Raw genomic sequence first — 20,740 nt, 5'->3', positions numbered from 1 at the left:
ACTATTAGAGCTGGGACATGGGTCAAAACTTAGCCAGACACACCAAAAATGCAGCAAAATGGAAAAACATTTTGCAGTCAGGTAGCTTGTGACTTGTGTTTGGACTTCACCTGGGCTGCCCCTTGTCTCCAGCCCTGTATGTGATATTCAGGGACGGGGTCTCAAGTTGCAGCCAGAGTGAGGACAGTGTCCAGTTTGTAAACCTCAGAACTGCATCTTTGGTTTTTGCAGATGATGTGGTTCTTTTGGCTTCATCAGGCAGCCTTGGTCTCATTCCCAACTCATTGAACACTGACATTTTGTTACTGCCCCTCTGCAGCATATAGACACATATGGTACCTGTTAGCAGCTGATAGAGATGCACCGCACTTTCAGGTGACCCAGCTGCAGCTGTGTGAGACACTGGGCTTTCAATATTGTATAAAGAGGGAAAAAGTCCACACAAGGAAGAGGTGGGGTGAAACAGCACAGGATTATCATCCAAGAGACCAGGGTCTGGGTCCCATGTGAAATCAAAATGTTATTAAAAGTTATAAGTTACATAACATTACATGCATGTGACTTACATCATGTCGCTTTTGTGCTGTAAGTCACTCCAGTGAAATCACATGACATGCTTTTTGTAACTCTAAACATGGTCTCATCCTAAACCTACCCAAGACGTTTTTGTGCCCAAACCTGCTGGAACTGAGACCATTTAACCTCGTGAGAAAAAGGCTTTCTAGCAGCGTCTCATACAGCCGCTAAAAAAGGTAGGGAGATGCCAGGGTGTGACAAAATGTTGGTAATGATTAGCTGGAATGAGACTGAAACACCAGGAGACTGCATGGTTTACTAGCGGTAGCAGTTAGCTACATTACAAGCAAATGATGATATTACTGTCTCCAGGTGGAAAGTGTGTTGCTGCCCCAAGCAAATGAGTTCAAGTATCCTGGGCTCTTGTTCATGAAAACATAAAATGGAGCATACAGGCAGACTGGTGCAGCATCAGCAGTAATGCAGGTGTTGTACCGGACCAACTGGTCTCACTGTGCACAAAGACATGTATTCAAATCATATTCTCCACTACAAAGACTGCATTACTACAGCCAAATCCGCATACTACTCTGGTTTAATTAGTTCAAATGAGGGTAACTCTAAGGCCCTTTTCTCCCTACTCACAAATATTACAAAACCACCGGATTCACTTCCTCCTCACCTGTACTCTTCTGATTTCTGCAATACTTTGGTATCATTTTTCTCTTCAAAAATCGAACATATTCACCATCAACTTACACCCACCTCTGTTCCAACTTCACCTGCCCCAGTTCCATGTGCCCCCACCCATTCACTCTCAGTATTCACCCTACCTTCAGTTAATGAAGTCTCCAAATTCATTAAGAAATCCAAATCGTCAACCTGTCAATTAGACCCTCTTCCCACTGTCCTTGTAAAAGCCACCCTCCCCTCTCTGTCCCCTCTCATCACTGACATCATACACTCTTCCCTTACCACTGGTGTTGTTCCTTCTGCCCTCAAATCAGCTGCTGTAACCCCAATACTCAAGAAACTTGGTTCAGATCCCAATAACCTCAATAACTTCCGCCCAATCTCAAATCTTCCATTCATTTCCAAAATTCTTGAAAAAACAGTTGCTGCTCAACTCCACACCCATCTTTCCTGCAATAATTTATATGAACAATTCCAATCTGGTTTCCGTCCCTTCCATAGCACTGAAACAGCACTCCTTAAAGTCACCAATGACCTCCTCCTTGCTGCTGACTCCGGTTCACTATCCATTCTCCTTCTGCTTGATCTGACCGCAGCCTTCGACACAGTTTCACACACCATCCTCCTGAACAGACTTTCCTCTCTTGGCATCACAAACACACCTCTTAACTGGTTTCATTCATATCTTTCAGGCCGCACTCAGTTCATCCAGTTAAAATCATTCACCTCCCATTCAGTCCCCGTCACCTCAGGTGTCCCCCAGGGCTCTGTCCTGGGGCCCCTGCTGTTCATTATTTACCTTCTCCCCCTTGGTCACATTTTCCGCAAACATCATATTCACTTTCATTGCTACGCGGATGACACCCAGCTCTACCTTTCAGCCAAACCTAACTCCACATTCCCACCCTCGTCCCTCACCAATTGCCTTCTTGAAATACAATCCTGGTTCACCTCAAACTTCCTTAAATTAAATTGCAATAAAACAGAACTTCTCTTAATAGGCACAAAAACTATGCTAAATAAACTCCATAATTTTTCTATTCCCCTCGATAACTCCTCCATCTCTCCCTCCCCTCAGGTTAAGAGTCTGGGTGTCATCCTCGACAGCACCCTCTCCTTCGCCTCCCATGTCAATAACATCACTCGGTCTGCCTACTTCCATCTTCGTAACATCAACCGGCTTCGTCCTTCTCTTACCCCTCACTCAACTGCTGTTCTTGTTCACAGTTTGGTCACCTCCCGTTTAGATTATTGTAACTCTCTTCTCTTTGGCCTTCCGCATAAAACCCTCCATAAACTACAACTGGTCCAAAACTCAGCCGCCCGTATCATTACACGCACCCCTTTAATCCATCACATCACACCTATTCTACAACAGCTACATTGGCTCCCCATCACACATCGCATCAACTATAAAATACTCCTCCTTACCTTCAAAGCTGTCCACAACCTTGCCCCTACATATCTCTCTGACCTCCTCCACATTGCTACACCTGCCCGCACCCTCAGATCCTCTTCTTCCATCCATCTCATCGTCCCCCCCGCCCGTCTTGTTACCATGGGGAGCAGAGCATTCAGCCGCTCTGCTCCCCAGCTCTGGAACTCACTCCCACCTGACCTCCGTAACACAGACTCACTACCACATTTCAAATCCAAACTCAAAACCCATCTGTTTAAACTGGCTTACTCCCTCTGATCACATTTGCATTGTCTAATTTTAAACTGTATTTTGTATTTTATTGTCTTTTTAATATTGTGTTTGCTTTTATGTTGATGATGTAAGGTGACCTTGAGTGTCAAGAAAGGCGCCTATAAATAAAATGCATTATTATTATTATTATTATTGTGATATAGAGGGAGCTCGGCTGGAAGCCAAAGCTTTCAAGTTAGCAGCTGATCTATGTTCCGACCCTCAACCTATGGTCATGAGCTTTGAGTAGTGACAGAAAGAAAGAGAACACCAATACAAGTGGCCAAAATGAGTTTCCTCTGTAGTGTGGCTTGGCTCAGCCCAAAAGACAGGCTCGGAGTGGAACCTCTGCTCCTTTACATGAAAAGGAGCCAGCTGAGGTGCTTTAAACATCTAAATAGGATGCCTCTTAGATAACTTCCTTTGGAGGTTTTCCAAGCACATCCTACTGGGAGGAGAACCGAGGGCACACTCAGAACTTATCGGAGGTGCTACATATGTCATCTGGCCTGCTGTAAATCTTTTCTACTAACAGTGTATCAGTAATACATGTATTTGGCTACTGGATCCTGGATTTTTCAAAGTACTTATACTGTAGCTTTTTTACTGGGTACCTCTTCTATTAATACAAAGTAAATATAACCTACTGAGTGATAATCTGGAGGTTTAGGAGGAATGTAGGGTGTTTTCAAATTAGGTACGATTGCTTTGTACCATGACCCCAGTCCCCTGCCAGTCAGCTTTCACAGTAATAATATTGTTGTGTAATATTGTATACTTGCATCATCATCTACACAACATTTGTTTATGTTATTGCTATAGTGTAGAAAAGCCTGACAATCACAAGATCCAAATAGCAATTTTGGTAAGAATGTGGACTGTACTGACCACCTTTTCAAGTGGATCCAGCTGTGCCTGAGTATTATAACGGAGAGTTCAACCTAATCAAACAAAGTGGACTTTGGGGTCAAGTGTACCTGGATCGAGCCCTGCTGTGAAAAGCCCCCTAAAGATAATTTATATGGTTGTTATTATTTAATTACTGGGAACATATTCTATTATTAAAGGATGTATGACCTGTTCAACAGGAACACTGAGTTCCCTGTGTATAAATAACTAGCTATCATACCTCCACAAAACCATAGCTCACAAGAGGTATTGAAAGCTGTGATATGAAACATTTCTGCATTAAGATGTCTAAAAACATTTGACAAATGTTAAATATTTTGTTGAGTCAAGATTTACCTAAATGTTTACAACATGGATTAAACCCAGAGAAATCCATCATGTATTCAAAGTAACTGTACATTTCCTATTAGCTACTTGTTGCTATAACTGAACACTCATGTCTGATACATCAAATAGTGACATAGGAAGTCAGCAACCATGATTAAACGCAAGATAAATAATACTGTAATACATACCTTTAATGCATGAATATGAATATTTAAAGGTTGGATTTTCTGAATATGTTGCGTACAGTAGGTTTTTTCTTCATGAGGACAGTTGTAAGGGTTGTGCTAACCACTTAGAGACACAACACACCTTTTTATTAACCATTACATCACTCATCACTAAGAAGCAGCTCAACAGTAACAGCTGGTGATGATGATAACTCACCTTTTCTTTTTCTTCTCTTGTAAAACAAACAACAGACTGACAGCCAACACAAGAAAAAACAAACAGTGAATACAGGAGCAATGATGGTAACTCTGAGATGGTCCATTACAGCACATGTTAAGGATACAGGGTTTCCTATCCATGGGGCGTCTTATTGTAACACTCACACAGCCCCTGCAGACAGGAGAACATAAAAGCTGTGCTGTTTGTTCCTCTGCTGCTATCAGGTGACAATACAGAATTCTTGAGGAGCATCTGATAGCCTTGTTGCTTCCTTGATGATCTCATCCTACTGGAAACCTGCATTAACACCAACATGCTCTTGAATTTCACTTCAAAGCACTGATAATGTACACAGGTCTTATGTAGGAGCTGTGTTTGTAAAATAGCTCCTTTTGAAGAGAGAAAGAATCTTGAAGAATTATCTCTTTAGAGAGGCCAATAAACTGGCAATAACAGACATGTTATAATACTGATATCTAAGTAAGAGGCAGTAAGAGGCTCTTCACATCTGAAAGTCTGAACCAGGGTCAGAATCATGGTTCACATATTGGTTACACTGTTTAGGGCCAAACTCAAACCAAACTCTCGAACTGTTTTACTTGGACTGCTGGTGGTACGTGAGCTCCCTCTAGTAGTATGCAAGGGAATGTCAGATTTTTTTAAAGAAATAAAATGAGGATCAGGATAGAGGAGACACTGTCATCTAACTATAAAGGAATGAATATCTGCCTCTATGTACGTATGTATGTACATATGACCTTTGTCCTCATATCTTGGGAGACATACAACCAGTCAACTTCACACTTGCCAGGTGTATTGCGGAGGATCCAGTGGAGTGAAGTGCAGAGTGTGAAGTTGATCGGATGTGTAGTTCTCAAGAACTCTGCAAGCAGCAGCTCCAGTGGCTCAGCAACTGGTCCACTCAGTTAGCTTGATGACAAGTAGCAAGTGTTCAATTTTTTCTTTTGCCCCAGTTTTCGCCTCTCAGGCTATTTACAGGCTAACCTGCCTTATTAGTGAAGGTTGCTGGGGCTGTTAGTATCTTGAGAGGAATACCTGCAGACACTATTCAGGGCTGAAAGACATGCTCAGAACTTTATCTATGATTTTCCAGAATTCAACATCAGTCATAAGACATTGAAGGGACAGTTCACCAAAATCAAAAATACATATCTTTCCTCTTTTCTTCTGTAGTGCTGTTTATCCATCATAGTTCTGGTGTGAGTTGCAGAGTTTTGGAGATACGGGCCATAGAGATGTCTGCTTTCTCTCCACTATCATGGGACTAAATGGCACTCAGCTTGTGGTACTCAAAGCACCAAAAAAAAAAAAAAAAAAAAAAAAAAAAAAAATACATCTGAAATTCTACAGAAATGTCTCTTTCCAGAAATCCTGATCTGGTTACTCAAGATAATCCACAGACCTTGTTGTGAGCAGTTTCATGGAGGAACTTCTGTTTTTATAGGAGAAAGAAAGTAGTTCAAATAGATTCTCCTGTAGAAAGAAAGTAGTTCTGGTAGATTCTACCATAAAAATAAATTAGTTCCTACATGAAACTGCTCATAGCAAGGTCTGTAGAATATTTTATTTGAGCTGCCCATGCCAAGTGCCATTTAGTTCCATTAAATTCAAGACAAAGCAGACATCTCTATAGCTTATATCTCCAAAACTCAGAATTCATTATTAACTATATCTAGATGGATAAATAGCACAAATAGCACAACATCCCTCCATCCTGCTGACAGCAGGATGGAGGGGTGAGTTTTGATACTGTTTGATACTCTGGGTTAAGGTTTTGTGTTGAGAATGAAGTTGTCCACTGAGCCCCATCCAGGCAGAGCCATGTGGATGAGCTCACCATCATGATGTATGTGTATGTCCATTATCTAAATCATACAGTAGGCAGACAAAGCCTCCTCTCCACCTTCATCCTGCCGAAAACTCAAGGTGTCCTCTTACAAGCCTTTCCCAGGGCTCTCTGACAATGACTTTACTCCAGGTCTCCTTGTCTCTCCTTTGATACCACTGAAAATAAATCCACTCCAAAAGTGTCCAGCTCATGCCATTACACACAGAGGTGGGGAGTGTTTTTTTCCCTTTTGCTCTCAAAATGATCTCCAATTACCCCAAAAAGCTGTGTTTGTCACATCACATCATCGAGATTGAGGTACGGACGAGGAGAAAAACAGAACCTGGGGGTCTTGAAGGAAGTTATTTGATCCCACAGAGCGTTTGCTAATTTTTACATCTCAGAAACCGGATATTTGAGATCGAGCTTTTATGCTCCGCTGCAGCTGAGAGTGAGTGTGTCACACAGACGAGGGGAGAGGGGATAATAGGGTGGAAACGGGAGGATGGGGCTTCAGTTGTGATTCTATTGACACTCAGTGTGACAGCAGCCATGCTTGCTGCTTGTGCCTGTGAACATGGTGACAGGGGTCACTGTGCTCCCATGGGAGCAGAGCTGTGGAACATGGAGAACAATGCAGTCAGGGAGACAGAGCTCTGTAGAAACCTAATGCATCGCCGAAGGATGTTCATCATGTGTGAGAAAGTGAGGCTGAGAAGACGCTTCTTTTTTTTTTATCCCTTTGTCATCACCGTAGAGATCCGTCTTCACACCGTCATACAGTTCATAACCAGATCATCAGTTAAGTGTTGTTGATGCTCCAAAGCTGAAGTACAGCCAAAAAAAAGTTGAGTGAAACCTTCTTGAATAGATGTTTAAAACTAATCTCTAATGAGAGGCTATAACTAATCCCAGTTAACAATTTTTAAAAACAAATAACAACAAATAATTAAGACTTGAATGGAACATAATATAATCTGTTTCATCCAATGAAAAGGACTAAGCTTTGTCTACCAATCAGCATCAGTCTTGATGTTGCCAATAAAGCTCAGTAAACAGTCACACAAGTTCTGAGTGTGCCCTCACACAACTGTGAGGGAGTCTAAACAGAAGAGAAGGAAAACACTGGCATCTAGTGTTGGAAGTGGAGTGATACTAAAGTACACCAGATTAATGTTGTAAATAACATGTTGGGACTTTAGGAGACTTGGATTACACCTGACAAGCAGTATGGAGGCATTTTATGTTTTTATTTTCTTGTTGTTTTTTTACATTTGAAAACTGGTCATCATTCACTTCCATTGTTTGGGAGATTCTGCAACACTGTTTCCCTGTGAAACTCCAGCAGTGGTTTATGGACTAAAAAAAAAAATCTGACTTTCAATCGGCATGAGGGTGAGTAGATAATGACTGAATTTTCATTTTTGGCTGAACTATCTCTTTAACTGAGGATAAACATTTGTATTTATTTGTAATGTAATTTATGAGAATGCTGGATGCCAAAATGGGATAATAATTCAGATGCACTGGGAGTCTTGAATCAGCATACTGATTCTGAACTGCAACATTAACGTTGTAATGTTAGGGTGACATGCTAACAAGCGGCATGCTTCCCATTATAGACAGGTTGGGAAAGATTTGATAGGTTAAGTTAAGATACCCTTCTGCTTGGTTTGGCAGCTTATTGCTATCTAATGTTATGTTAGTTAAACAGTTAAACAGTATATTATGCCAAAAAGCGACTACTTTGCAGGTATGTTTACCACGTTCCCTCCAACACTGTTTTTCATCCATAAAGGATAATCCTTTGGTGTCTATATTTTAGATGTCAAAGTAGCTGTAAAAATAACGTCATACAGTTTGATGAAGGCAGACTTTATTACTTTTGAAAGGTAAGGCAGCTCATGGGCCCAGTAACAGTCACCACTACAGGATTAATGTCACATTCCTCAGTTCCAAAGTTTAGTTCCACTGATAGATGAGGATAGTTTAACAACACAACAACAAACACATTTATGTAAAAAGATACACATCACCTCATAAAATAAGACCACACACAGAACACAGATACATTCACATTATGATGTACTGCATCCATGACACAACTGTATATTTACAGTTTAGTTCAGGAAACCGCAGGAAACAGTCAAGTATTTGTTTTATACAATCACTCAGTTTGTAGGTGGTGTCTGCATTTATATAAAGCTGTGTCTGATCCAACAAACAGAACTGAAATGTGTGTTTTCTTTGATGACACAATATTCAGCTTGGTCTTCTAACCACATTAAAACAAAGTCTCTCCAGGTACACTCAGGGATGCAGAGTAGATAATCCACATGTGTTAACATCTATGAAGGCTGCACTGCAGTTCACAACCTGATATAAACTGTATCTAGATATTTTGCACATAGAATCAGAGTAGTGTGTCCTGGGCTGAAAATGGCAACCTACAGTTTAAAAACTGCCTGTGATGTCACATGTGCATCGATCACACAAGGTTCCCTTCTTGTAAAACTGTGGATTTGATGGTCTGGTGCCAATGTCCCACCATTAATATTGTTATCATACTGTATGTGTGTTAAAGGGATTGTTCACCCAAAAGTGAAAATTCAATCATCATCTACTCACCTCATGCTGACTGAAGATCAGGTTTAGATTTTTAGTCCACAAAACACTGCTGGAGTCTTAAAGTCCCAACAAGTCAAGTTGACTAAAAAAATGTTATTTACATCATGTTTTTATCCTGAATCTTCACTGTAGATTCTTAGCTTGGAGCCACGTTCACATGCACACTGTCTGAACTGGGGGTGTGTGTGGTGACGGTGTGCAAACAGCATGTTGGAACTTTAGGAGACTTGGATTATGCCAGACAAACAGTACAGAGGAATTTATTTATTTATTTATTTATTTTTTTTGCTAGTTCTTTTGTGCGTTTGAAAACTCACCATTCACTTTCATTGTTTGGGAGATTCTGCAACACTGTTTTTCTGTGAAACTCCAGCAGTGTATTGAAGACTAACAAATTTTTTTGCTTTTTTGTTTTGTGGACTAAGAAAATAAACCCAACTCTCAATGGGCATGAGGGTGTGTACATAATTTTGGGTGAACTATCCCTTTAACTCTGCAAAAAAAATGATTAATTCTCATCAGTAAAAATGATGATATCACCAAGGCAATTTAATGGTTCAAAAAGTTGAAAACTAATAAATGTTGTCTCTAATCTGGGTTTTTGCAGTTTTCTGTGTTCTTCTGTGGTAGTAGTGTGAATAAAGCTCTTGCCTATTTTACTCATTATTTATTGGCACTTTATGCCTTCATTAGGCAGTGACAGTAAAGCGAGGAGGTGAAAAGAAAGAACAAAAGTTCCTGGCTTTACGCAAGCCTTGCCTGTTGAAAATCATGGTTGGCTAGAGCTTTTTTTGTTTGTTTGTTTGTTTTTAAAAAAAACAAAAAAACAAACAATTTTACTTTATTATAGCACAACATATCCAGTTCTCCAGAATGATCATTGGGCCAAAAGCTGTCACCTTAATATTTGAAATGAATCAAGTTGTTGAGTTCAGTTTAGACATGTCCAAACTGTCTCCTTACCAGTCATAAGCAACTTTTCCACCCAGAGAAAGCTGCAACATTAGACTTAATTTTATGCCACTCTCACCGGACTAACCAGGGTATTTGCTGGCATCAATTTACAGAGTTTCTTATTTTTAAAAAATCTTAATCCCTCTACATTTAGCAGTTGCCAGAGTGATAAGTTACCTGGAGCAGTTTTCTATCTTCTATCATTAGCTAAATCTACATGGCCTGGTGTGATGGACCCCGCTGACGTGGTTTCTGTGCAGCCACGTGTCTTCATATGTAACTTTCGTGAAGATTCACAAAAAGATCAGCATCATTCAGGACCTTGTGCTGGTTGTCACACCTCAGTCTTGGGTGCAGGATGGTCCCTCAGCAGAGGTGGAGGGACAAGACAGCAGCTCTGCAGGACAACCTCCAGCAGCCGCCACCTTCTCCTCCGCCCGCAGACACAATTCCTGCAGGAAGTTGGCTGTCTCCATCACCAGGTCACTTTCATCATCTAAGGAGGACAGATAGAGTAATTATACCTGTTTAACACAAGAGGGCACCCTAACCTGTTAATAACACTGACAGCCTGACATAAAGTAGTGGTTTAAGGTTTAACTGGCCACTGCTATGAGTCAAATAAAACAGGACACTAAAAAATTTCATTACCCCTCCAACTAGCACATTACCAGCACTAGAGAGCAGAAAAACCAATCATGCAAGAGGAGGACGATGAGAAGTTTTACTACTCTGAAAATAAAGTAGTAGTTTCTATAACAAGAAAAAGCCTGAATTGTTAAAATACTATATGAAATATACCTTTGTTCCTCAATGCATTGCTATTAAGAATCTGTGTTAATGTATAAGGATGACATGTGTGTACAGTTATACTGACATCTACGTTACAGTGCAACAGCTGAAATGGCTTCAATATTTATATAAAACTAGAGATGCAACTTCTGAAGAAATACTGTGAATGCTGAATGTTGAAAAGCTGATGCTAAATTGGTTTGATGGATTTTAAAGTTAAGTATAATACATATAATGTATGAAAGATGTGGAATATTTTAAGGTTTCTTGTCTAAACTGAATTGCTGGATTTAAAAGTTGAATAAAGCCAATATTGTATGAATTGCATGAACAATTTTTGCGGCCCACAAGTGCGTGGTATATAACAGTAGAGCACAAATAATAGATGAGCACCTTTCAGTTCTTTCAACCTTGGCGTGTCTTTCTCCAGGTCAGCATCCTGCTCCTGCAGAGACCTGCACATCCGTTTATGGGTGAACCAGTGCAGTTTTTGACATGTCAAGCTGCAGTAAGTCACCTTACAGACAAAGCAAAGAAAACATGAGCTGAAGGTAGTTCAACATGGAGATTCAATGATATGATGGAACTACCATATTTCCTCAAATAAAGGCTGGTCCCAAATCCAGGCCAGGGGAAAAACAACAGTTAATAGACTCCCAGTGACTTTTATATAATTTGAATGCCAGTTTAGCACAGTGTGCATGTCCATTATATTAATAATCATGCCATTTTCAAAACGTTATCCTGGATCACTCATGTCATTGTCTGATTTCAGTCATGGTGGATGTACTGTATTTGTGTTAATTTCCCAGCCAAACTATATTTGGTAGTAACATACTAGTTGATTTGAGGCATTGAATTTTCCACAACACGTTCCTGCAAATGTTTCACAATAAAGGCCTTGATAAGAAAAACAGGTATTCTGCCCACTGAAATGCTAGAGGGCTTTTAATCTGAAATGGATACAGAAAGTGTTGAGTTTGTTTTAACACCTTAATGCAGTAAAAAATAAAATAAAATAACAGGGCAAACAGGAGCAGATCAGAAAGTAAGGAGGCCTTGTACTTAATTATGAGATATATGATCAGTAATACTTGTCAAACATAGGGAAATAGACATAAAGGCCTATCTCTAATACAAGCCTGATTCAAATAAAGAACCCAGCCACTATTTGAGTGGCAAAACATGGTGTATTAAAAATGGTGGCTTTTAACTGACGGTGACTTACTGCTTTACAAAGGGAGCACCTCTTGTCTGCTCCCTTCTCCCCACAAGTAGCACAGTAGTCTGCGTCTACAAATGCCATCTGACCTGTCAGGGCCTGGGTCAACACTGAGAATGCTGTTGGGTCGCTGCCCTGGAGACAAGATGCAAAGGTGTATTAATGTTTTATCAATAGTAGTGATTAAAGATAATGATGTCCGCTATTATCAGCTACTAATGCCTGCTCTAACAATATTCTTCCTCATTGATCACTGAGGCCTTTGGCTAAAAATGATATTTTACACAACTCTAATATTTTCTTCACTTACAATCTCTACCGGTGCAATGCTCCTCACCAGCTGCTGAAGGAGTGTGGCCTCACAGTAAGGAAACTTCCTGATGCAGTCCCGGATGAACTTCTCTTGGTACTGTGGGAAGCCATCACTGTCCCGCCCCCTCAACAGGCTGGAACACAATGATTCTTATATATTTCCATTTTACTTCATGGTTTTTCCTGTAACACAACTATATTGTCATTGTACACAACATATTGTACCTAGGTGTTGGATTTGAATAATATTTGTTGTCGATATCTATGGCCCCAAGAGGATGAACTGACCAATCATAGTGGCTCCCTGACCTTGTGATCTATAGATGAATATAGATAAATGTCAAATTGATCTATTAAGCATGAAAGGAGAGACATGAGACCAAGATAATGCATGAGGTGAAGGTCAAAGGTGCATGCTGGTGTTCTAAAAATGATGGGATTGTTTCACTCATAGAGAATATTAAGGTGCTTTAAAGGGATAGTTTGTATTATTGGATGGCAGGTTGTATGAGGTACTTGTCGATAGTGTGTAACCTACAGTAGATGTTGGACACTTCCATTTGGGAAGCTAACTAAGCTGAAAAAATCATTATCAGTTTAAGTGTACACTATATATTTTTTCACCATTTCACCTTTCTGTGAGACAGCCTTTTCTGATAGGAAACTGTCATTATATAAACCAAATATCACTCTCTCCAAAGTCACCTGACTCCAGTACAGGGGTTACTTAACTACCACTGCCTCAACCTGTATACATGTTATTGTGTGACTTTGTTTTGTTTTTTTTTAAGGATAGTTTGGACTGAACTATCCTTTGGTGAAAAGCAAAATTAAACTCAATAAAATGATCTTTGTTCATCTTTCCACTACCCCAACAATCACCACCTCTGGTTTGGTTGAAATAAACCCTTAATTCACCGCATTAGATGTGAAAATATTCTGGCTCTCACGGCCTTTCTCCCCCATTATCATCCATGATGATATTTTCATGACTCAAGCACCCACTTGATTCTACACTTTCAATAATACAGCTTCATCACATCTCTTCATTAGCGTGGACCTTCCTTGACTGGTAAATGCACCATCCTGATTACATCATCAGGGTTATTTTCTCAGACTTTTAGTTACTGAAAACTGTTGTAAACAGGCTGAATAATACTCCTCATGATAAGTACAGTGATCTCGATGTGATATGTGTGGAGTGCCTGTCATGATTTAGGTTTTTATGTTTGTCATTTATTGTTTTATTTTGTAGTTCTTGCCTTCTCTCATGTTTCTAGTTTCACATCCTCCCCTTTTTTAATCACTGATTATTATCACCTGCTCATGACTGTCTTGTTATCCTCTCTCTCCCTACTGTATCTAGTCTTGTGTCTTTCTCTCCTTAATTGCCAGTTCATCCTCATTTAACGTCAAGAAACTTTGTGTTTCCCTTAGTGTTTTGTTTGGATTCAACCTTCATTGTTAGACTGTATTTTGTTCTGTTTGCCTGTGGACTTTTGTGCCAGTTTCCAGCTTCAGTTAAAGTTTAAGTTCTTTCTTTATTGCCTGTTTAAATTGAAGCATTTTGAACCTTATCCAGTGTGTGACAGCCCTGTCTGTCTGTTTTTGGGTACCTCTTCTTGTGTCCAACACACCCACTTTACAAGTGGAAAATAGGCCTTTATTTTCAATAATGATAATTTGGATGAGATACAAAATGCTACAACTCAAATTCTTAGATTATGAATGTTATACAGTAATGAAATGGCCTTGAAGATAATGATTCACATATTGAATTAACCACAATCATGACAGCAGCTTGATGCCATCAACTGTAAACTGTGTAAACAACTGCGAAATTAGTGCTGGGAGTGCTGCTGGTATAATCTAGAACTCATTTCGTCCAGAAGGCTTACCTCTTGACCAGTGCGTCCAGCTTGTCATCTCGTTTCTGGAGAAACGCCAGACATTTCTGCAGCACACAGCTGATGTAGTGCATCTTCATGGCCAGGACCTCATTCATGTCTTGCTGCTTCACACACTGCTCACACAGCAGGTCCATCACCTGGTAACACTTCTCCAGAGCCGCCACGTCCACCAGCACAGGGTTCTCCTTCACCAGCAAGACTATCTGACAGATTGGACAGTTGGTTACACAAATACTTCTGGGCCGAGCTTTTCTGAAAGCAGCAATCATGTCTAATTGAGACAGGAAAGGGACAGTGTACAATATATCCATAAGTGATTCCATCTCATGCTGTGTTATTCATAGCTTATGCATAAAGTGATGTTAACACCACAGTACCCACACTGAGGTTGACAGTAAAAGAAACCAGACACTAATCCTTCATTCTTTGGAAAGAAGCCCATCCATCCATTGTCTAGCCACTTATCATTTGCAGGGCTGCGGGTGGCTGGAGCTGACATTGGGTGAGAGGTGGGTTACACACTAGGCAAGCTGCCAGTTCATCACAGGGCTGCGACAAACACATTCGCACTAACATTCAAATCTAGATATGGGCAATTAAGAGTCACCAATCAACCAACCAAACTGCATGTCTTTGGACTGTGGGAGGAGCCAGAACACCTGGAGAAAACCTATACAGACACGGGGAGAACATGCATGCTCCACACAGAAAGGCTCTTCATCAGCCACAAACTCCCCAGCACACCGACAGGTTCAAACCCAGAGCTTTCTTGCTGAGCAGCCACAGTGCTAACCACTGCACCATGTAATGGACAGAAGCCCACTAGATGCCAAATAATAACATACAGTATAGAATCACACATAGCAATATCATAAATGTATTTAACATATGCACTAATAACAACATCAAGTAAAATTGAAGACCCAACAACCTATTCTAAAAGTCCACAGCCATGTTAGTCACTCTGTGAAGCAGTATGCTTCTAAAGACAATGCTAACATGCTGATGTTTAGGGAAACTTTACCATGTTAACCATTTTAGTTGAGTGTGATAGTATACTAACATTTGCTAATAGTACAAAACACAAAGCTGAGGCTCACTCAAATGTCATTAAATCAAAAAACTGAAAATGTCAACCTCAAGGTGGTGCTAGAGAAAACCTCGGAGGATCACTAGGGGAGATCAGTAGCCTTCATTCTCTGGGAAACATTAAGTGATTGGCTACAACATTAAAACTACCAGTCTAATATTGCAGTATTAAGTAGTAACGCCAAACCAGCCCTGACTTGTTGCAACTGCTGAAGCTTGTTGCGCCAACACATCCCACAGAGGCTTTGGATTAGACCTAGAGGATTTGGAGGCCAAGTCAACCTTGTCAACATCATCCACAAGATATTTCAGTATGGACCAAAACAATGGAGCCACCAACCATCATTGCCATCCATACAGAGGTGCTGTGCTGCTGAAAAGTCAGGGGGTCACCAAAATCTTTATAATACTAAAGGTTTTGGTGAATGATGAATTTCTGTCAAACAATTGCATGGCAGTCCTGCCACAAACATTATCTGAAATGTCTCCACCAAATGTCCTTTCTAACTTAACACTAAAGTCCCATGATGTTCTATGTGATCTGTATATCATTTGAAATACTTTAGAAGTTCAGAGGCAAGTTTCCTTTGTTTTCTAATACCATGCTCTATACACACTGCTATCTGCTGTACACACTCTCTAATACTTTAACATGCAAGTGCTACCTAAAATATCTGACTCCCAGTCAGTTAAATTTAGATGAAAGGTGCCACAGTGGACACATTGTGGACTGAAGCAGAGCCAATACTGATCACATGGACACTTGTGAAATTCAAAGGGCACTGGGCTACCCAAGTCCCACAGCACTCACATTACATATCACCATTATACTACAGCCATTATCAATATTCCTTATTCTGTTCATGGGTGCAGTCATTATGGCTGCTAGCCTCTGAGGTCACTGTAGAATAAACACCAGGAAAATATATGGAAATGACTGATGCACTTTAGCTTAGATTTCAGCATTTTTTCAAACTCAAATCATTCAGTCGGTCCTCCACTTTGGTCCAGATTAAAATATCTCAATGAATATTGGATAGATTAATGCAAAATTATGTATGGATTACGGATCATGGCTGAATCCTTTAACTCTTGTAAGTTGCAAGGTGGAAGCTCCATTGATCGAACTTTTTGTTCCACACATCCCACAGATGCTCAATTGAATTGAGATCTGAGGAATTTGGAGGCCAAATCAACACCAGGCCACCTTCTTCCACTGCTCCATGGTCCACTTCTGATGCTCAAGTGCCCATTGTTGGTGCTTTTCTGCAATGTGTTCTGACACTTTTATCATAGCCAACATTCATGGTTTCAGCAGTTTGTGCTACTGTAGCTCTTCTGTGGGACCAGACCAGATGGGCTACTCTTCACTACATCAGTGAACCCTGGCTCCCATGACCCTGTCACTAGTTCACCAGTTGTCCTTCCTTGGACCATTTTTGGTAGGGACTAACCACTGCATACCTGGAACGTGACTGTCCATTTTGGAGATGCACTGACCCAGTTGTCCAGCCATCACCTCAAACCTTTTTTGGACACTATAAAACTCTCCTGTCGAAACTCCACCTGCATGCCTCATGCCTGCCAGCTTGGTCCCTCTCTCACTGATAAGGTTTTGTACTTACATGGGAAGCACATCCACAATAAAGAGAGAACCACATGCTCGTGACTCTGTGAGTAAGTGTGCATGTTTGAGCTCAGCAGCAGGCCTCACCTTGACCGGGTTAAGGTTGGTGGTCATGATGATGTTGTGCAGGGGTCCTGCCAGCCCGGGGGGCAGCTTGGGCTCCCTCTCCAGCCCCTGTGGTCTTGTGTAATACTCCAGTCTAGCCCGTGAGAAGAAGTTGTTGATCACTGTCACACAGTCGTGCTGGCCTGGAAGCAGAGTGTGTACAGGTTATGATGTAAGCATTCACACTGTTAAATAGGAGTCTCTGCCTGTCTCACCTACAAACGCTGCCATCTGAGCAGCAGTGCGACCCACAGAGTTAACCAGGTCTGTCTCTGCTCCTGCATCAAGCATCATGGATGTGATGTCTGTCTTCCCTGGAGGAGGAGGACTCAGTGAGTTGAAAAGACGAGACCACATTGCAGCAACAATAATTTATCTGAACTAAAAAGAGAGTTCATGTAGAGGCAACAATAGTTGTTGCAAATCTGAGTGGCACACATAGTTACCTGACAGGCCAGCAAACATGAGAGCAGTGTATCCATATTCATGCTGGTTGCAGTTGACATCAGCCCCATGCTGCAGCAGCAGACGACACATATCTGCCTTGCCCTTATAGGCTGCATGCATCAGTGGAGTCATCCCATACTGAAGAAATGAAGTAGAGAGGCAAAAGTATATGAGGAGTTAGTTTACATTAAGCCTTGTAACGTTGCTATGGCTAACATGTTAGGAAACACTTCCTTATTTACACATCTGGCACAAGCATTATTCTTTCATGCTGGAGTAATTTCCACCTGATTAATGTAATTCCAAGTTAATTTTAGTCACTTTATATACTGTTTGTTGTTCCACCCATAACAATGTGTCATTTTTAAATCATAATCTGTAAAGTACAAATATATATATATATATATATATATATATATATATATATATATATATATATATATATATATATATATATATATATATATATATATATATAGTCAGTTCATTTATGAAGCACATTTGGGCCAAAGAGGAAATGATGATCAAAGAATAAAATAAAAGACAAAGTTAAAGGTTTTTCTGTGATGCTCTAAAAGATCTTGCAAATTTTTAAACTAAATTATTTTATTTGACTGCATTTGAAGAAGACTGGAACATGATTCAGACAACATCAGATACTCCTCCTAAAAGATCATCCTGCAGGGAAATGAGCAAACTTTAATGTGTATGCTTTACATCACACACAGAAAACATGGTTTTCTAACGTGTGTGTGTGTGTGTGTGTGTGTGTGTGTGTGTGTGTGTGTGTGTGTGTGTGTGTGTGTGTGTGTGTGTGTGTGTGTGTGGTGATGTGAAGCTTTCTCACCACACCTGATTCTGACAGGCAGTCTGTGAGCTACATGTAGTGGCATGATGCTATTATCAAACACCTTTGAGGGCTGCGTCCGCCTCTCAAGAGTCGTCTCCATCTGTCTCCATCACAATGGATAACATATGTTATCCATGACATAACTGTTGCATTATGGGTGGAGGAAGTAGTTGGAGGGGCACACTTTTGTAACATGAGTCATTTTGTATCACTTTGAACATCACAGACCAACTGACACTCTGTATCAGCAAATTACATTTAAAATATAAAAGAAAAAAGGGTTGTAGCAGAGTTTCTCAACTTTGGGTTTGGGGCCCGACACAGGGTCACTTATTATGCAGATAGGGTCCTGGAAGATTTCAGATATTTTCAGTATACATTCTGTAATTTTACGTGTGTAAATAATGCAATTTGAATTAATTGTTGGGTTGTTTCAAAATTTTACACATTTTGAGATTAAAAAACATTCATCAATAATGGAATGACAATGGGGCTTTACATGAGTTAATACTTTGTGTTTGTTCTGTTTCATTTAGCACTCAGGGACAGGCCATTTTATTTTTTTTTAAACTCTTTAAATACAAAATTAAAAACTATTACTTTGCATTTATTTTATGAGACACATCATGGATTTAAATAGCAGTTTTGTTTTTATATAACCACCCATCTATGTTTGCTCAAAAATAGCTTTAAAAAAAATGTTTCATATAAGATCAAGTTCTTAGAAATAATATTCATACAAATGCAAATGAGGCTGAAATTTACAAAACTTACTGGAAGTGGGGATTTTGGGATATAAAATAAGGTAGAGAAGCCCTGTACTGTTAGAGTTAGAAATAAGCTCAGCTGACTTCTGGACTGTTCCTTTAAATGTGTAGATCAGTTTGAGTATATCCATTTAGAGATCTTTAATGTGAATACATCAAATAGTTGGTCCCAAATGTTCATTCTTGACTTTGGAGACAGTAGTTAGACAAAAATAATCTTAACTAAAGGTCCACATTAAAGTGATTTTGTCTCCTGTTTTCATACCTCATCCAAACAGTTGACTCGTACTTCATTGGTAGCCAGCAGCTGGGCAGCTTCTTGTACATCACCTGCAGGACAAAATCACTGTCAGAATACGACTGATGGAGACGTCTCAGGTTTGGACATTTGAGCAAGAGACAGCAACAACATTAGAGGAGAGAGTGCATAAATGCATCTATGATTTGTTTTGTAATTGGAGCTTCTAAATTTGTTTCAAGGGTCCTGGCAAGAAGTATATGAGTTGGTATTAAATAATTAATAGGGAAACTTATTTTTTTCATGAAAAGCACAATTTAAAACCAAATAAATATATCAATTCATCTTTCATTTACTGTTGTAAAGTTTATTCTTCATATATGTTGAATTGTACATTGCATGTAGACAAATGTCACATTGTTACATACACAGCTGATCTGTAGGTTATACTGAAAATCAGTCCCTATTTTCCCTGTGATTAGTGTCAAATGACATATTCCTGTTCAGGATTGAGATTATTCAAAAATTACATACCTATAATATACAATTACCATGATGCCTCAATAATGTTGCAGTGACCTCAGATGTTCCCCTTTTCTGTCTCATTTTTTGTACCACTTGGTAAATATTGATGTGAATACAGTGTAATGTCAAGGTTTGGATCATTTAATGTGCAAAAAAATTATCCTAGGTGAGTGCCTAAATGATGGCACTGTTGCCATGGTACTGTTAATGGAGAAAAATGTTTACACTAGAGCTGCAATTTAAGATTATTTTCATTATTGATTAATCTGCTGATTATTTTAAGAAACAAAAAACTTAAAACTTTGGTAGAGATTCCTGCAAAAAAACAAAAACAAATCACACCATAGTCATTTTAACACATTTTTCAATCAAAATAAAAATAATGATGTAAAAATTATTATTATCTCTAATATCGCAAATCATATCACAATTGCAATATCAGTCAAAACTGATAATTAAAACTGACAAATTGATTAATCAACTGTTGCAGCTCTAGTATACACCACGTTTGTTATTTATGAGTTCGCACAACAACAACAACAAAACTCATCTGTAATAAGGGAAAAATGAAACAATTTAGAAAGTATAATAATTCTAGTCACCAGCAGCAATAATTTGCAGGATCTTCCTCTCAGATGGTGACAGGTCTCCTCTCTGAGGTGCAGCCATCCTCTCTGTTCTGTTCTGTTCTTTTCTGTCTGGTTCTAATCTGACCTGTACTCTTTGGTTCTGTTGACAGTCTTCACAAACTCTGCTGTTGGGTCCAGCTGACAGTTCAAGTCCTCAGGTGGGCTGACAAACTACAGGACACAATCTGCACTACTGACCAATGAGCTTTCACTGGAACAAACCACTGCTCCAAACACAGGGGGAGGCACCTGTAATGTGCTGATTAAAACTGTT

At 39.8% G+C, this 20,740-nt stretch overlaps 1 protein-coding gene across 2 annotated transcripts; it reads right to left on the bottom strand.

Moving 5' to 3' along the window:
• Positions 1 to 9,258: 9,258 nt before the first annotated feature.
• On the bottom strand, positions 9,259 to 20,623 carry LOC146312586 (ankyrin repeat and MYND domain-containing protein 2-like). Of its 2 annotated transcripts, none has more exons than XM_084738937.1 (10): positions 20,440 to 20,623; positions 19,340 to 19,404; positions 17,457 to 17,595; positions 17,226 to 17,324; positions 16,993 to 17,153; positions 14,178 to 14,392; positions 12,278 to 12,413; positions 11,974 to 12,102; positions 11,139 to 11,262; positions 9,259 to 10,449 (listed from the first exon to the last, which is right to left on the bottom strand). In XM_084738937.1, the coding sequence occupies exons 1-10, from the start codon at positions 20,504 to 20,506 to the stop codon at positions 10,295 to 10,297; spliced, it is 1,290 nt and encodes a 429-aa protein (XP_084595063.1). In that variant the 5' UTR covers positions 20,507 to 20,623; the 3' UTR covers positions 9,259 to 10,294. The 2 variants fall into 2 exon arrangements, with proteins under 2 accessions (XP_084595063.1, XP_084595064.1); XM_084738938.1 differs by having other exon boundaries at positions 12,305 to 12,413.
• Positions 20,624 to 20,740: the final 117 nt, after the last annotated feature.

Source organism: Lutjanus erythropterus, chromosome 16, assembly GCF_056507025.1.
Source record: "Lutjanus erythropterus isolate fLutEry1 chromosome 16, fLutEry1.hap2, whole genome shotgun sequence".
NCBI lineage: Eukaryota > Metazoa > Chordata > Actinopteri > Lutjaniformes > Lutjanidae > Lutjanus > Lutjanus erythropterus.
Note: the sequence above shows the minus strand (reverse complement) of the source record. Positions and strands in the feature narration are given on the sequence as shown.